The following is a 17,692-nucleotide window of genomic DNA, read 5'->3' as shown; positions in this document are numbered from 1 at the left end:
AGGAGATCTGGTTTCTGCCTTGCCTCACTTTCTAACTTGCTCTTTGATCTGGGATGACTCACTAAAGCACTCATGCTGCAGGAGGGCTCCTATTTTGAGTAGGCATTCTCAGGCATTCTAGGCCCAGTTTCTACACACTGATAGATCCTCTTAATTGCATCTGAAAATGCAAATTCCCAGCACTTTTGAAACTCTGAAGTCCTTCAAGATGGATATCCAAAAATCTGAACTGCATAAAAGCAGAATGCACTGTGGCAATACCCTCTAAGTCCATGGGAAAAGATACTACATGAAAAAAATATTACAATTTAAATTACTTTGTTCTTATTAGAGGGGCAGAAACTAACATAACCATTTGAATATTTAATGGAATTGGTAATGGAAGCCTGAAATGGACCCTTCTCTGTTGATAGATTCATGGTGTTTTCCAGAGTCTTGTAAATTTTCCTGCAAAGGTTTTTTTCTTCTGCATAATTGTCTTGTACCCAGGAGGCAGTTTCACATTCTATCCTCATCAAATTGACTGAAGCTGAGATTTTATGTCATTCAACTTCCACAGAAAGGCCTGCTTTGCTGTTCTGTTTCCATACAGCATAAAATAACTGTTTATTAAAGCAGAAAAGGGATCATCAAGGTACCTGAGATCAATCTTAATGATAGCGAAAAAATTAGTTTACTTAATGAGTTCATACACTACAACTGCTTCAGCTGCAAAGCTTTGTGCTGACGACTGCCTGTGTGAGATGCACATATTGCAGGCATTAAAAAAGCACAGTTCTCTCAGGGCTCTTCTGTCTCCTGCAGTAGATGATCCTGAAGAGTTTGCAAGGCCTTTTTCCATCTGTGAAAAATGTCAGGACAACACAGCATTTGCTTGTGACTATTCTGTGGGAAGAGCATAACTGATTGGTTCTTTGGACAAATCTGCCTTTTACTTTACATGATAGCAGGTCCCAGAACTGTCAATATCCACTGGATTTTCAATAGTGTAGCCAAAAGCAGAGTTAGACTTTTAGTCAGCTCATATACATATCATGCATATGTCACATAAACTGCTAAACTGTGATGAACAGGAGAAATCCCTCCATTGTGGAAATAGAGATGGGTCTGAGCCTTGCAAACCTCCTGCTCCTCTCTAACTCACTGGCTTACACGTCAAGATATGGCATTTCCTTTCTGAATCTTCCTGTTTGACTGATTTGTTGAGATGGTGTGTCTGAAATCTAATGCTGCCATGAGGAATGACATGTCAGGTGACAAACTCCAGGTCACGGCATTCCTTGTAAATGGATTACAGGCAAGATGGTCAGAGTGACTTGAAATTAAAACAGCAGCAGTATCACTTAGCAATCAGGTTAAAAGCAACTCCAAAAGCAAAACATAATTAAATAGATGCGTTTTGAGGTAAAGAAAGCTCCGACCAAGTCTCCTTTATTATCCTTATTAAATTCCCTACCTCATGGACTATTTCTCAGTTATCCTTTCAGTATTCTCCAGGCGTTTCCTTTGCATTATTCCAGGTCTGCTAGAGCTGTGTGGTGCTGTTCTTTCCTAATCCTTTCCCATCCTGGAGCTGCTACACAGCCTGTGCACACATTTTACATGTTTTGATAGCATGCCCTTTATAACATGATGGTTTGGGACTGAAGCAGCACAGAGCCGCCTCTCCTGCAGGAGTGGGATGTAGCTCAGTTTTGAAAGTTCAGTGACACCCTCTTTACCCTGCACCCACATAATCATCTCAAATCAGAACTTATGGGCTCAGTGCTCAGCTGTCAACAGAGACATACTGAATTCAGAAAGTGGGGGATTTTATGCAGCTATTAAATACAGTGCAAAAAAATAAAAGCATTGCCCTCCTTTAGAAACATAAACCACCTGGTAGGATGCAAAAGCTAGATTTTCAGGAACTAAGGAATGCACCTGTCAAAATAGACACTATGAGAAGATGGAGATTTCTTACTAAGTATCCAGTCTGGAAAGCATAAAGGAGGCAGTGAAGGGAAATGGAAGAAGAGGCAATTTGTTTGCAAGAAATATCTGCAAATTTAAAAGGTAGACAGTGATAAGCAAAGGAATGAACTGTAAAATATTTTTTTGGGTTCTTGAACACATGATTTGATAGTCATGTAATGTGGTGGGAAAAACAATTAGTGATATTAAAGCTACTGGATCTCTCCCAAATCATATGTGAGAAGATTTAGAGCCTATGGATACTGAGAAAACTATGCTCTCATACATACTGTCACCCTCGGGTGATGCCCAATTTACTGCAGTGTGTAGTGTCCTGCTTCTTAGGACTTGTGAGATCAGCTGCCATAGCTACCCATTTGTTTTTCTATGCAGTGAGAGTCTGAATGGGGGAAAATAGGAAATAAGATCTAAGTAGTAGGGGGAAAAAACCCACATTCACATGTTTGTGCAAATACAAAAGTAGCATGGGACAGAAATGGATGAGGCTACTAAAGAAAAGCTCAAGCTGCAGTGGGGTGTGCAGCCAACATAATTCCTAGATTAAAGTCTTGCCTATCTTTGCACACTCTCTGTCCCCATATCCTTTTATCTTACCTCCATGCAAATTCATCTTGAGTTTAACTATTCACAAATACTTTCTATTATCACTGCTGCTCCTCAGTATTCAGCTCACTCTCATCATCTGAGGTGCCCCTGATTTGTGCTTTTCAGATATAGTACAGTATACTGGCATCTGTGTGACCTTAGTTCATCAGATACAAAATAAATAGCAGAGAAAAGAGAGCTGCCTGAAATTAAATAACTCCCACTGGCAGCTGTATGCATCAGTCATATGATAAATACTGGGCAAGGAAAATCACCAAAGGGAAATTCAGATAGGGAAAATTTTGTTAAATATTTTAATGCTTATGGAGAAAACCTGCAGCAGCAAGAAAGAGCCCTCTGAAAAAAAATAATTTTAAAAAAGAAAAAGAAGGTGTTATGCATGAAAGGTTCCCTGTATGAAGTACTGTCAGTGCCCTTCATTGTCCAGGTCAAAATGAAGGGGAGAACAAAAAGTCCACATGACACTGTTCATATGCCACTTGTAGCCTCTGGCACTGCTTCAGCCTCACCTTCCCTCAGCCCTTTGAAATCCCAGTCTGTATCAGGGAGCAGCAGCTTATGGTCACAGTGAGGATGGGAAAGATGATGCCAGTCTGGGCTGTGATCTGCTCTTTGCCTCACACTCCTGGCTCTCTGCCTGTTCTTGGCTGACTAAACAAATAGCAGGATCAGACCTTTGGCCTGCAGCATCTGTGCTGATGAGAACTTCAGGCATTATCACACTATTCAAATGAGTTCTTCTCTCCCAAGAAAAGGCCAGATTGTGTCTACTAAGCACTGACCTGTAATGAGGAAATTGCAGAGCTTTGCCTTCACCACAAGTGGAGCTGTGGAAGACACCACAGCACGAATGCAAGAGGAAGAACAGCTATTTCATATTCCTTAGCACGGAGAGGCAGGGACATATTAAAAATCCACATAGGAGACTTTCTGCCTCTTCTGTTTCACCTGACTTTTTTCATGCAGCCTCAGTCTGCCTAAAAGAGAGTATTATAGCAAAACAATATCCCAACAGTTCTTTAGAGAAGGACCAAAGTAATGAGTGTTCATATACCTTGGCCAGAGTTCACCAATGACCCATTCATCTCCCTATTCCTTGTGTCCCCTGCAGTTTGCTCTTCTTCCCTGTTGTCCACGAAGAACAAATGATACGGGGGTGGAAAAGGTAAACAGAGACATCTGTTCATGCTCATTTCTAACCAACACAATCTCCTACTCAGTCACGGGGGACACTGTGGATTCTGACAGTGAGTCAGAGCCAAAGGGAGGAGGTGTGAGAGGTGGCTTTGGTTTGGTCTATGGAGGAAGGCAGTTGTGACTCAAACACTGCACACTGATCAGCTGGAGCCATTTCTCTGTTTCCCTCCTAAATAAAGGGGGACTTGCTCCCCAGCCAGTCTGCTGTGGGCTGTGTGTGGTACACTGTGGCTCCAGGAATCTAAATGCTTTACTGCAAGGAGGTGAAAAGTGTGATCCCCTTCAAGAGAGAGCAAGGCTACAGAGTTCTTAAACTTAATTTTCTTCCCAGCCCTTTGTCCCTTTCTTTTCTCCAGTTGTGGAAGATACAGAAGCCCTGATTTAGAAACTGAAAACAAAATGACCAAACTCAATCATAAGATGTGATAAATTACACATTTTATGCAGTATCATGGCAAAGATTTCTATGGTATCTGTGAGATAGAGAAGTACCGATGGCAAAAGTTTGTGCTACATGTACTAGTCAATAAATGAGAACTCCACACAAGATTACAATGTGCATGTAACTAATTTGCATTTCTAGGGTAATAGTTCATTGGACAACACAACTTTCATTTGGTTGGGTTGGCAGTGGGTAAATTTACTACTAATCTACTCTTGTAAGCAGAGCACAGCAGGAGAACGTAATTAATGGACTGTGTAAAAAGAATTCATATACACACACTGGTGCCTCTTAAGAATTTTTCCATCATCTCTGAAAACTCTATTTTTGTTATGGTCCACAAGCCTCTAATGACAAGTATTTCCTAGAATGGTTCTAAAAATCTTATTAGTGGAAAAGATTTTCAAATGTATCTGAACAAACTGGCAGAAAACATTTGTTCCTGTTTCTAAGCTGACAACAATATTATTAAAATAAATGCATTAAAAAACTATTGTTTACTTTACATAATTACTAAAAATAGAGCTTTTACCAGGATGGTAGTGGACTGATATGCTTTCATTTTAAAACTAGCTATATAGTCTGGCATACACAGGAAAAGTCACTTGTCACACAAAAAATTCCTCTTCTTTGTGTGGTGTAGATGAAGCTTCTTCTTAATATTTATCTGGTCTATGATAGATGGGTCTGATAGAAAAGCTATCAGAGTGAATCTCCACCATGACATTACACAATAGCCAGAAGGAAAATGAGGTAGGATATTATTCACAACCTAATACTCAGACAGTACAAGTATCTGTGCAATGCATGGCTTATTCTGCTCTGCTGAAACCAAAGTGAGTTTTGCTATTGGCTCAAAAAGCACTTTTTCCCTTCAAGCACTCAGCACTGTGAAGGACACAGTCCTTTCAGTTCTGCATGGAGTATCAGCTAGTTATGCACCAGTATCAGCTATTTATGCAACATAAACAGTATATGGATGCCATGAGTAATGAAACATTTTATGCTGAATCAGTCATAACTTATCTGAAAGCCTCTCGCTGCTTTCTGCTGGTCACTATGGGGAGTTATTCCAACTCTTCCATTCCACTCTGTCACTGCACCCTTGCCAACAGCCACATCATTTCAGTAACTGTCTCAAGTCCTTCCCAACACTCAGCCTGTTCAGTGATAACAGTCTGTGCATCCAGCAGGCTGGGACAAGCAAGGGGAGTTCAGCTGTTTGGGCAGCGTTTGCTGGATCCTGACAACAAACCCAAAGTTGGGTAAACTGATACCTCATTTGGATCTCATTCACAAGCCACCTGTGTAACTGTGATCCTGTGTCATGACTTAGTACCTTATGCTTTCTGTACCGATAATGCTTGCCCATTCTTTTAATTGCAAAAGTGATTTTAAAGCAGCTTGCAATCTTCAAAGGGCAGATGGGTTTTCTAGAAAGATTTCTGAAAGCCTTTAAGCAGGCTAGAAACATGAGACTTTCACTCCACAGCAGAATTTGCTCCCTGTACATCAAGATACAGCATTCATAGCTAAGAAAGTAAAGAGTGATGGAAGATAGTGGCATTTTGCCACAGCAGGGAAATTATCGAATTTGACGCATTTCAGCTGAACACACATTTTATATCAGCTTGTTAGAGTTTCTCTTTAATGCTTCCAGAGTTATACTTTCTGAAAACATACTGGGAAATGTAGGCATTATTTTTCCTTGTCTTTCATATATATGAATATGTTGGTTTTGGCTTCCAGTGTTCTGTTACAGATTACATTTAGCATATGGAAAGCTTCTAAATATCTATTATGTAATATTGAATATGCGTATTAAAAAATGAACTTATTCCTTGTGTTTTCATGTGTGTGCATCGGCCCTTTTCCTGCACCACACTGCAGCTAGATCCTTTGTAACTTTAAGCTAAACCTAATAACATCAGTCACTGCAGCAGGAAAATACTTTCCCCTGGAGTAAGATACAATGATGACATAATGCTGTGGTTTCCAAATCCCAAGCCAGCTGTTACTGGTATATGCATTCAAACTCACTGTCTCTGCACCCCTGTGAAAGGCAAAAAGGCTTGTGACTTGATTCAATAAATGATTTATTTTTTTGAATGTATAATTCACAGACATAGCTTATGCACGGCTTCAGACACAGAGTGGGAAAAATTAACTTAGGCAGTTTCCTACTTTAATAAAATGGAAAGAGAATATAACCCATCTGCATTGACCCAGTAGGTATTTTCCATCAACTAGCATGGAATCTACTCACTGATTTTGGACTGAGAGAACAACAAAAAGCTACCAATTTTTAAAATTAATTCTTCTGTCTGAGACATATTCATACTAATTCCCTTATCTGCTATAAGTAAACACAGCTGGGCATCAATTCCCTGACCCAACCTGCACCAAGATACACAGTACATATCCAAGTATTACTTAGTATATATAACTTTTAGTTGAATAAGAGTGGCAATAAAATTGCTGCCATGCTCAAGGATAGTGCAAGAAGCTAACAAGCTCCTGTGGATGCTCTCCTTGAGTATTTGAGAATATCAGTTCAATAAATGAAGGTCAGCTTTAAAGTAATTTCTCAACAGCAAGTCTAAAAAAAGAATACCACAGAAGCAACTTGAGAACTATGAGAAAGCTTTTTCCACTACAGTAAGTTCCTTTGATAGAGCAAAAAATCCATCTCTGCATAAATCACTTATTTGCAAGGCAGAGTCTGGATACATCAGTTGATAGTCTTACTTTAAATCCAGACTAAATCAGACCTCTGAAACTCTTAACCTAATCCCTGCCTTCTGTACTATGTCATCATGGCAATTTGTTTCCAGGGTTACAGTATTTATTTACTCAAAGTAAAGCCAATGTGAACAACTGCTCTGAATTTTAGTAGGAAAAATGCATCCCTAGTGTAATTCCATTATCTGAGTGGCCTTGTGTCAGGGATGAATGTGGTCTATTAAGTTTTGGCACAACACTATCAGTGAGGGCAATATCTGCTCAAGTCATACCATCTTCATTTGTAGAATGACACAAAAAAAATGTGCTTAAAATCCACCATTTCTTTATGTGCATCTTTCTTTAAATGCACAGGAAGACAGAGAAATAAAGAGCTGAACTGTAGCATAACTTGTCCAAATATTCCAAAATTCAAGGACTTCTCATGGAAAATAAAAGGATAGTCTTGGTCAGAGACATAATGAATTCTTTGGAGAGGAAGTGCAATCATGTACTGAATGTGAGTCATGATGCACTGGATCTTTTGTAGCCAAGTAAGTGATAATCAATCTGTACAGTTACAGTTGCATCCATCAATCATGTATCTGCAATGGCTCAGATCAGACAAGCCTGGAGAAGCCATGAAAGATCATTGCCAGTTCTATCTCTGTGACAGGTTGATTTATGAAGCTGAGAAATTGCCCTGATGTAAACAAAAAACTTTTCAGACTAAGCCAGACCAGGAACACTTCAGAAAAATGAAAGGATTGTGCAGAGTTTATGCAGATGAGCCCTTCTTCTGTAGGTCTGCTTATTTACACAGAAAGGCTACCAACAGTAAATGGAGGAGAGTTTGTCAAAGCCAGGAAAGGTGTGTGAGACACAAAACAAAACAAAACAAGAACAAAACCAGGTTGTTCCAAATTCCCTCTTCAGGAAATTACAGTGATTTTACAATACCTACATAGCCACAGACTCTAAAATGGATCCAGGAAAGAGTGCTTCAAAATCTGCTCCTGTGCCAAAATGTAACACTTTTCATAGATGGAAGGAGTTTTACTTGGTAGACAACCATAGCATTAGGTGCCATCTATTCTGGCTACTTACATGTGACAGGTTAAAGGAGCTGAAGTGCTAGATTGTCTTTGGAAAATGCAGGTGCCTGATTCACCTCAACAGAACACAGAAAACCCTGATCTTACCCTGACATAAAGTCCTTGAAATCAATTATGCTTCACAGGTGTGAAAATGTAATAATTCTCTAAATGCATATCTCATAAATTACCTTCCCTTCATTAGATGGAAGTATTAAAGAAGTATGGAATTAAACACGCTATAGTGAATAATCAATCATTTAGAAGTACAGCTTTAAAACATTTAGAATGAACAAAGCTGAAGCAGGTTTTATAAGAGCAAGGAAGATGAGAAGATAGTTATCACTGTTGTTAGAGTAAGAAAATAGCATTCTCACCCAGATAGGAAACTCCTTCTTCTGGTGTGATTGTTCCATATTTAACCATCATCTTCACAAAATCAATCAGGGTTTTCATGATAGTTATCAAGGTCTCTTTCTCTTTTGTCTCTGTCTCTGTGTGAGGGGATGAAGCAAAATTAGTCAGAGACTTCAGGGAACTTGGGAAAACTCAGTTCTGCAAACTGTGCAAACTTTCTGCATAAAGAATGACCTACTCACTGAAAGAGAAAATGCTGTGCTGGATTAGCAAAGAGAACTTACATATAAACTGTTCCTGCAAAGCACATCTGAATATACTTTAAAGCATCAGGGTTTAGTTCTTCTTTACAGCTTTGTGTCTTGAAGGGCTGTGTCATTCCATTTTACAGCTAAGAACACTAAACACACTGAGATGAAGTGACCTGACAGTCCAAATTGCTGATCAGAGGGTAGAGTTTTCTACAGTTTCTTTCATCTTTCTTTTATTTGTTTGTGAACTATTTTGTAGAGCAGTCTGGCTCTGTATGAGTTCAGAGTTCCTGTCTCCTACAAGACCCATGGGTTCGATGATAAAAATATAAAGTGTTTCAAATGAGATTGTTACCACGCACAAGTCCATGACTCATGTACTGGGACAACGTAATATTACATGGTTGACAGGATCATGACTTCAGGAAGTGATACAAACAATTATTTTTTATTATAAAAATCTATTCTTGCCCATGCTTACCTGCTTCTTAGCTTTTCTTTTACCACTCTGTTTACCTGAACAACCCCTTTGTTTAGCTGAACAATGTTACTGCTATTTCTGCATTAGCAGCATGAAACTGCCCCAGTTGCAAAAGCCATCCCCACTCCCCAGGTTATCACAGAAGGACCTAACACAGCCAGGGGCACTGTCAGTCAGGGACGGCCAGAAACACACTCCCAGCCTTGGCAGAGGGCCAGCCACTCTGAGAGCTGCTGAACAGGCTTTTTATTGCTGCCTGCAATTTAACACACAGCTGTAGGATGCAAGTGAACCCCTCTCCTCCAGCTTGATACGACCTGACAGGTGAACAGCATAAAGCAGGAGGCAAGGCAGGGATGTGCAGCCAGTGGGACCTGGCTCCATTTGCTTGATAACCTGCTAAACCCAACATGCCTTTCTGCTTTGTGAGCAGAAAAAGGAGAAGAGCTAGCATGCAAAACCACCATGGGAAAATGAAAAGAACAGGAAGAATATGAAGTCTGTGGGTTGGACTTGAGCAAAATATGCCCTCGGGTTTTTCATTTTAGCTCTCCACTCAGGTGTTTATGGGGACAGTTTGAAGCAATATTAAGGCTCCCGCAGGACAGGGAATCTAGAGAATAAACACACATATACACAAAAATAAGTGTGTGTGTGTGTGTGTGTGTGTGTGTGTGTGTGGCTGCAGAGAGCGGGTGCTGACAAAGGGGCTGTGGTGAGGTGCCACAGTCCTGCCTGCAATGACTGGAAGGCAGTGATGTCCAGCACCGGAATAGGAAGAGACGTGCAGAGCTTTCACTGCAATAAACAGCAAACCTGTGGTTTGTGAAAAGGCTGGAAGGCTCAGACTCATTTACTGGTACCATCACTGCGAGGATTCTGCTGTGGCTTACTTGTACCTCTGTTGGCTTGGAAGACTCAGATGTTACTGGAATGATCTCTGGAGAAAACAGTTTGCCAGTTTTTCACCATGTTCTTACAGGAATGAAAAGAATTCAGGACTCCTGAATCACACAGCACAAGATGGGAAGGGCTGCCTAGGTCACACTCTTTGCAGTTCTGAGTGCTGTTCCTCCCAATGTTTTGCCATCAAAATTACTAATCAAATTAGTTTCTGCTTAGAGAACATTTTCAAAGCACGTGGTCTTGCAACTAGGGAAGTTGTGGGGAAGGGAAAAGAGAAAACACAGAGAATCTTAATTTTCTTTTTTCCTAAATAATTCTGTAAATACATGATGAGCTCACCTGAGTTAAGACTTTTTAATAGCGCATAAAAATTTGGAAAGTATTGGAGGTCTTCAAAATTATCTTCAGAAGGCAGCTCATTTCTTCTTTCCAAGATATTAGATGATGACCATGTGTTATCCAGCGTATCATCAATCTCTCCATTAATGATACTATCCTGATAAGATTTGCTTGGTGTCTCCACAAAAGATATAAAAAAAGATATCTATAAGCACATTGCTTTTGGTGAGAGAGTTACTAGAGCAAGAAATTGTACCATAACCTTATGCCAACATGTTCCTAATTGCAAGGTGAAGACTATACTATTTTCTCATAGTTATTTCAATTTGATGTCTGGCTTAAACTCCAAAGTAACTCATGGTTCATTTTGTGTCTAACAGAATTTCTTTAAGAACACCTTTAGTTTCCAGATTGAACTAATTATTCCCTAAAGAAAGCAGTGTATTGGTTTACTAGTACCATTTGGCAAGGAAGACAAAATCATTAGCTAAGAAATTACCATTCTTTCCTGTTGCTTTTCCTTTGGATCACTGTCTGCTCTGCTTGCAGTGTAATCAAAGTCTTCAGACTCCTTCTCACGTTCCTTTGCTTCATTTGCAATTAGCTGTTGTAAAACCTCTGCCACTTCATCCTCCAGGGTATAGGCCTGACTCTCTGTGATCTGTTGAAATATTTGTGCAGAGTACTCATAGAATACTGTGCTTCTCCTGGATGAAACATCAGTATGAAACCCGAGCTTTGCAAATAGATTGCTTTAAATATGTTTGCTTCACAAAAAGCACAACCAAATTAGGCGTGGTATCTTCACCAATGTGTGTGTATACATGTATATATATAGACACATACACATGTCTATATTTATATAAACACACCCACACATACATATATATACACACAGAAACACACATCAAATACGTTGTGTGTACATAAAACCCACTCATCCACAGATACAGCCTTCAACAGGAAAACAAACCTGTTTAGGGCTTAACACAATGGAGTGCAGCTTGAAAGACTGAACTGCAAGTGTGTCATACCCCCCTACATGTGTGTACATGTTTGTGTATATAAAGTATGTTCTGCAACACATCTATGTACAGTTCTGCAACACATCTACATACAGTGATATAGAAGGGGAAAAAAGCAAATAGCTTTCTATGGCATCATCAAAGTGTTTTGTCTTTGCTTTGTAACAGCTGTCACTTGAAAAAGAACTCTATCATGCATCTGTCCCACAGCTCCCTCTGTAATCAGTGGGGTGCAGCATGCAATAGCTAACTGCAAAATCTATTGCAGAAAACATCAGGTCAATATTTTAAGATACAAGAATCCCATTTGGCCATGGCTAAAGCTATTGAGACATCCAGAGGTCAGAGACAAATCCAGTCTTGCTAAAAATCAGTAACATAATATATCCTCAACAAACCAGCAACATTATATGTTTCCTTATGACACTAAGTAGGTGGATAGGAATGAGGTCAGACCTTTCCCCCTTAAATATAGAAATTAATAATACAAAAGAATTCAGTGAAAATCGGAAGAGAAGTTAAAGTAAAAATGAGGGCAGACATGGGAGGAGTACAACCAGTGAATGTTTTCTCAGCACCAGAAACATTCTGCAGTTTGGCCTATTTTGTTGCAAAGCCATCACAGGAACAACAATGTTACTGCAGAACTAAACCAGTGTGCCCAAATGAATACAGAAATTTTCCTAGAGCCTGAATCCCATTCATTTTCACTCAAGTCAGTATTACACACAGTGTTTGTCCAAATTGTTTTTTAAAAGAGCATTAAACCAACCCACAAAACTGTTAAATGAAGTATTAACAAGATACTTACTAGCCCCAGATTTAGAAGTTTTGAAACAATCTTGTCAAACACTCCTCTGTCATTTTCCTCATAAATTCTTGCAGCAATTTTTTGAACAATGTCTTCAGCAGTCAAAGGAGTGCCATCTAATTGATGGAGGCCATCTGGATCATCTGAAAGGATTATAGTTTAACTGTGTGCTGACTGTCCTAACTCATTTGGATTAAACATCTTGTAAAAATATCTGCCCACATCTTCTCTTCAGAACAAAGCTGCACCTTTTAGACACACTAGGACTATACTTTGATACACACTTTGCAAGCCACTACATCAGTCACAGTGAAAAGTTCTTTGTGTCCATTTTCCACATCTGAAAAATATCTTTCTGACTGACTCTGTCAAAAGAGCAGAGATGAATATTAGGAGCCTACTCTCCTGTTTATAGAAGAAATTGTAAGAATGAGAGAGCACTGCTCCCATATACACTTATATGTGCCTTCCTGGTATCTAATTTCATTGTATGGCCACTTAGATGAAATCATATCATGACAATCTTCTTATTTGAATTTCAGAAAATAAACTTTTAATTTTGTAATCATGACTTACGGCAAATAATATCATAATGACAATGGGAGAGAGAACATGATGAGTAAGCTTTGATCTGTGACCAGGATACTTTGATGTAATTAAAAATATCCTGAGTTAAATGCTGCTTACAACTCTCAGAGGACTCACTTAAACTACAAATCAATTAAACACTCCGGTAGCAAAGGTAAGTATTTTTTTGCCTTTGGTAATTTCTTTTAGCTTTATGATGAGGAGAATTATCTAACACTGCACATAACATTTGGAATAAATATATGTGATTTAGCTGCATGTAAAGGTGCTTCTTCCTCTCAAACCAGAATAAATATATTTTCATTTAAAAATATGTCCCATTTTCCTTCCATCAAATCTAAATTACTAAAACACATAATACAAATTACACAGTTAGATTTTCCTCCAGGGAAGAAGACTGAAAATCGACAGCAATTCTTTTGTACTGCATTTCAAAACCTAATTGTAATACAACAAGTTTCCATAACTGGAAATAATTGAAACTTAATAATTGAAAAAATTAATCCAGTAACACATAAAGCTCATGTTTGGTGCTGAGTACAACATTCATGACAGCAGTCACTTTGCAAGAGAAATCTAACCTAGAGGTCACTGAAAGATGATTATAGAATACCTTGGAATTTATAATCCAGCCCACTTTTAGTGGAGTCATAGTCATCCACTAGCCTGCGGTTCTTGGTGGAGTCTGCATCATCAACGGCCAGTTGCTGTTCGTACAAAGAGCTTCTAATTGACTCCCTCTCCTTTTCATTCCTCTCTCTTTCTGCTACTGATTTTAGCAGGTTCAGGTCATCAACAAAGGAATAATTCCTGAACTCTGGCTTATTTTCTGGAAAATATATCAATGCACACATAACATAAAACCTTATACCTCTTTGAATACCATTATGAATATTGCTATAAAACCAGGAAAGATATTTTACCTGTGGGAGCTGTTTTCCTATTCCTATCTGCCTCAGCTTCAGCAATCTAATACACAAAAATAAAACAAATGAAACAAGAACAAGCAGAAGGAATAAAATGTGTGATCTATCTCTTAATTTATCAATACCAGCAGAAGCCTTAGTGTCTGGTTTTCACTCTTATTAAGAAGTTTGCCTGAATAAGTAGAACAGGATTAAGCACTTGGCACTTTCTGTCAGTACCCCCCATCTCTGATCAGAATCACACACTACAAGAAGCTGCAACAAACTTCCCATTTTAAGACAAATGCCAGTTACATTTTCCTTCTTCATTCCAAGCTCATGCTATATTCCCACAGGATGTCAATACAAAGGGGTGGCACACCTGTGAGCTGTCGGAGCTAACAACCTGCTTTTGGAATGCTGGACAGTGAAACTCCATATTCCAGTTTTTAAAAATTACTGAAACTATATTTTGTATTCAACACCATAAATAATCACTTTACTGACATATCTACTTTTAACTCAGGGATATCCAGGGATTTGGTACTTGAAAGGCTCAAAATATTATGAGAATACCATAATAAAAAACCCATTGTAAATATTTTTTCTTTCACTCACCTGTTCCTCCAAAGGTCTTTCTACACTTAATTGTCTGTTGTGTATAGCTTTATCTAGAATAAACACACACACATATATACTCAGTTATATGATACACGCAACTGCAAAAGGCACATTTTTTCTTAATTTATAGTTTTCTCCCATGGAAAACAGTGTCTTAAATAGGATGTCAACTGCTGGTTCTTGAAAAAAAAAAAAATCAGTGTTCCTAGAAGAATGAGAACACAATTAAAAAGTCAAACTTTTAAATAAACCATGATTGGGGCAGAGGGAGAAGTTCTGCACAAGATATAGAGATACAGACTCAGCAACCTCTTTCTGATGAGAAAACTCACAAACTGGGGAAAAATGCTGGAAGAGATCGACTAAAATAGCAATAATCGGATTGCCACAACGAAGAGATTAAAAATCTCTTCCATCCAGAATAGCGGGGGAGACAGGGAGCAAGAAAGACTCGTGCAGACGCCGCAGTAGAACGGATGAAAACACTGCTTGGAGAAGACTGAAAAAATTCAGAGCTCTTCCCTCTACCGGCATCTATCCCTTCACTTTAACATCAGATTGCAACTTCAGTGATCAGCGTCGGGAATTTTGTCGCTTTAGGACCTCATCGCTTTTCGCCGAGTGGAAGGAAAGTTTTCTCTCCCCTCCCTCTACATCCCGCAGAACTTCCCGCACCCGCAGAACTTCCCGCACCCGCAGACCCGCGGAGAGGGCTCTGAGGGGCAGGCGCTTACCTTTGCCCGCGGGTCTGGGGAAGCCGTGAGCGCGGCTCGCCAGCAGCGACAGCACCTGCACCGCGACCGCCAGCCGGAGGAACATCGTGCGGGGATCGAGGCCCTCGGCGGGGCCCCGCGGGAGCCGCTCGGGCCGGCGGGCGCTGTCCGGCCCGCGGTGCTGAAGCTCGGGGAAGGCGCTGCCCGGGGCTCGGCCCCGCGTCCCCGCGCCCGCAGAAATGGTCGAGCCCGGCCCCGCCGCCGGCCCCGGGCGCGGGGAGGAGACGGGGGCGGGCCGGGCGCGGAGCATGCGCGGCTCCCGCGGCCCTGAGCTCCTGGCCGGGGCCGGGCAGGGCGGCCGGGGGGCTGTGGGGACCCCGGGGGGCTGTGGGGCACCCGGGGGGTGCGCGGAGAGGGGCGGGCAGGGCTCCGGGAACGGGCTCCGGCCACGGGCTGCGGCCACACCCGCCCGGCGCGACCACCCCCGGCAGCGCCATCAGCCCCCAAGGGCTGCGCTGCACCCGCGCTTAGAGCTGGAGAGGTGGAATTCGTCCCCTCAGGGGAGGCCTGTGAATCACTTCCATCTATTTCATCCCTTTCCAGCAAAGGCACCGTCATCAATCTTCATCATCATCTGCTTTTCACTACAAAGAGAGGACATCACAAGTTTAATCATAGCACGTCTCGCTCTTTTAAAATTTAGGGTTAAAAAAAGGCAGTAGCGCAAATGACGATAAGCATCATTAAAAGACAATAATTCTCAACGTTTTCAGTATTAAAGTTTAGCCCTTGCAGGCACAGAACACCAGCAAATCCCTGGGGCTCGGGGGAAGACATTTTTGCCGTTTCACGGCAGAACAAAGGATTGCAGTGGTAGCTCTTCAGAACTACAGGGTCTGCTTCCAAAATAAATCACAGTGGTTTTTCTTCAGAAAAGACCTCATGGTTTTGTAATCACGAATGCATACATGCAGTGGGCAGATGAAAACACTTTAATATTAGAAATCTCAGTGCTTGCTAACTGTCAAAAAAATGGCTAAACACTATTTGAAGAGATGGAAAGGATCAGAGATTTCACAACTGACAGATAACACATAATCTCTGCTAATTATGACAAAATAGGTTTAATCATCAGAGAAAAAAACGGGTAAAAGTGCTGTCTTTGTTTCTCGTTACATCTGTTTTCATTTGGCATCATTTATATCATCTACTACTACACACTCTGCCCAGCACAGAGACAACACGGTGCAGAGCATAAGCTCTTCTCTTTTGGATTCTATTTTGGCTCATACACAATCAACCTATTTTCTATTCTAGAACTATTTATTTGCAATGATGATTCATGAGCCAGAAAGAGTACCACTTGCCTATCAGATGCCAAGGAGAACTTGCAGGAATGACAATTAGAATGTTTCTTACTGGGGTGAGAGCAGTTGATATCAAGCCTAGAGAAATAACTGAAAATCAGCCTTTCAGTGCTATTTTTGCAGTTGTTTTGTAACCACACTTCAAGGTTTTTCATCTAGCTGATGAAAACGGTAGGCAGATGAAAGCAGGAAAAAACCAAACAAGCCAACAATCTACTTTGCCAAGTTTATGCCTATGTGGTAGATATTCCTTACTTTTGTGGGTTTGCCTTTTTCTACCTTATCTCAGTTTATCTCCTTTTATGTAAATTATATACTAAATAATCTAGTATTTAAAAGGAAAAAAATGTTGGAAAGTTTACTGGTGATCTTCATGCAAAGCATTAGGTGTATCTATAATCATTTGACAATAACTCATGTATTTTGTACATATGTGTGGAGTCGGAATAGTCCTCTTGATTTCAATGCACTCATCAACAGCATGAGAAATTAACCACGTACAAGCCTGAGGGTTTGTGCTCTACAAGTCATTTTACATGCAGCATTTATTTTTACAACACTTAAGGCAAAAAGAAGGACTTAACGACCCTAGAATCGATAAAAATAATGAAAAAAAGTCAAAGCCAGGGAGTTTTGAGCATTTATTCAAGTTCCATCAGCTTTACCAGCAGCTTTTCCAGTGCTTATCGAACTTACATTTTTGGTCTGCAAAGCTTACAAGCTTTTCAGGCTTCTACAACATAATATGATGTTTTTACATGAACAGTTCTTAACTGAGATATTCTTAGCCAATTCATTTCATAAAATGAACTTTAAAAGATACCAGTCCAAATCTTTCACCTTAGCTTCAAGGAAACACCAACTTTTCATAATTTTAAACCTACTGACCTCAGTTTGTTCCTCTTTGGCTTTTTTTCTGATAATAAACCAATTTGCAATTCTGATTGTCAGCATGATTTTCTGGCCAGACATATGTTGGATATGGAGGGATACTTTTTCCTTGGAAACACACAGCTCAGAAGGGATTACTTCAGTTTCTTCCCCACCTTCTCTAGACCCCCCGCCCCCCACCTTTGAACTGAAAGACAAACCAGAAAATGTCAACTAATTTTGTTTCAGAAAAGTATAATAATGGCCAGTCTTCGTGAGCGAAGATTTGGGAAAGGTCATTAACCCTTCCAGCCTGCGCAGTGGATTTTTAGGTGAGACACAGCGTGCGCTGAACTGAGCCCACCCTTTAGTCCTGAGGTTCATCTGCCGGGGCCGAGCAAAGCTTGGACAGTGGCAGTGAGGT

The 17,692-nt window shown here is 40.3% G+C and overlaps 1 protein-coding gene across 2 annotated transcripts in view; it reads right to left on the bottom strand.

The window, feature by feature from the left end:
* Window positions 1-15,283, bottom strand: part of SCG3 (secretogranin III) — a 28,637-nt gene extending 13,354 nt beyond the window's left edge. The window contains exons 1-8 of one of the 2 annotated variants that reach the window (XM_027732135.2): window positions 15,053-15,283; window positions 14,316-14,368; window positions 13,716-13,761; window positions 13,406-13,621; window positions 12,205-12,347; window positions 10,868-11,029; window positions 10,369-10,546; window positions 8,412-8,528 (exon numbers count right to left, since the gene is read on the bottom strand). In XM_027732135.2, the coding sequence (XP_027587936.1) occupies window positions 8,412-8,528; window positions 10,369-10,546; window positions 10,868-11,029; window positions 12,205-12,347; window positions 13,406-13,621; window positions 13,716-13,761; window positions 14,316-14,368; window positions 15,053-15,137 (1,000 nt within the window). In that variant the 5' untranslated portion in view covers window positions 15,138-15,283. The remainder of the gene's footprint in view (window positions 1-8,411; window positions 8,529-10,368; window positions 10,547-10,867; window positions 11,030-12,204; window positions 12,348-13,405; window positions 13,622-13,715; window positions 13,762-14,315; window positions 14,369-15,052) is intronic. The other variant, XM_027732134.2, reaches the window with a different exon arrangement.
* Window positions 15,284-17,692: the final 2,409 nt, after the last annotated feature.

This window comes from Pipra filicauda, unplaced genomic scaffold (genome assembly GCF_003945595.2).
Source record: "Pipra filicauda isolate LSUMZ 115617 unplaced genomic scaffold, ASM394559v2 scaffold7_size6619720_pilon, whole genome shotgun sequence".
Classification (NCBI taxonomy): Eukaryota; Metazoa; Chordata; class Aves; order Passeriformes; family Pipridae; genus Pipra; species Pipra filicauda.
Note: the sequence above shows the minus strand (reverse complement) of the source record. Positions and strands in the feature narration are given on the sequence as shown.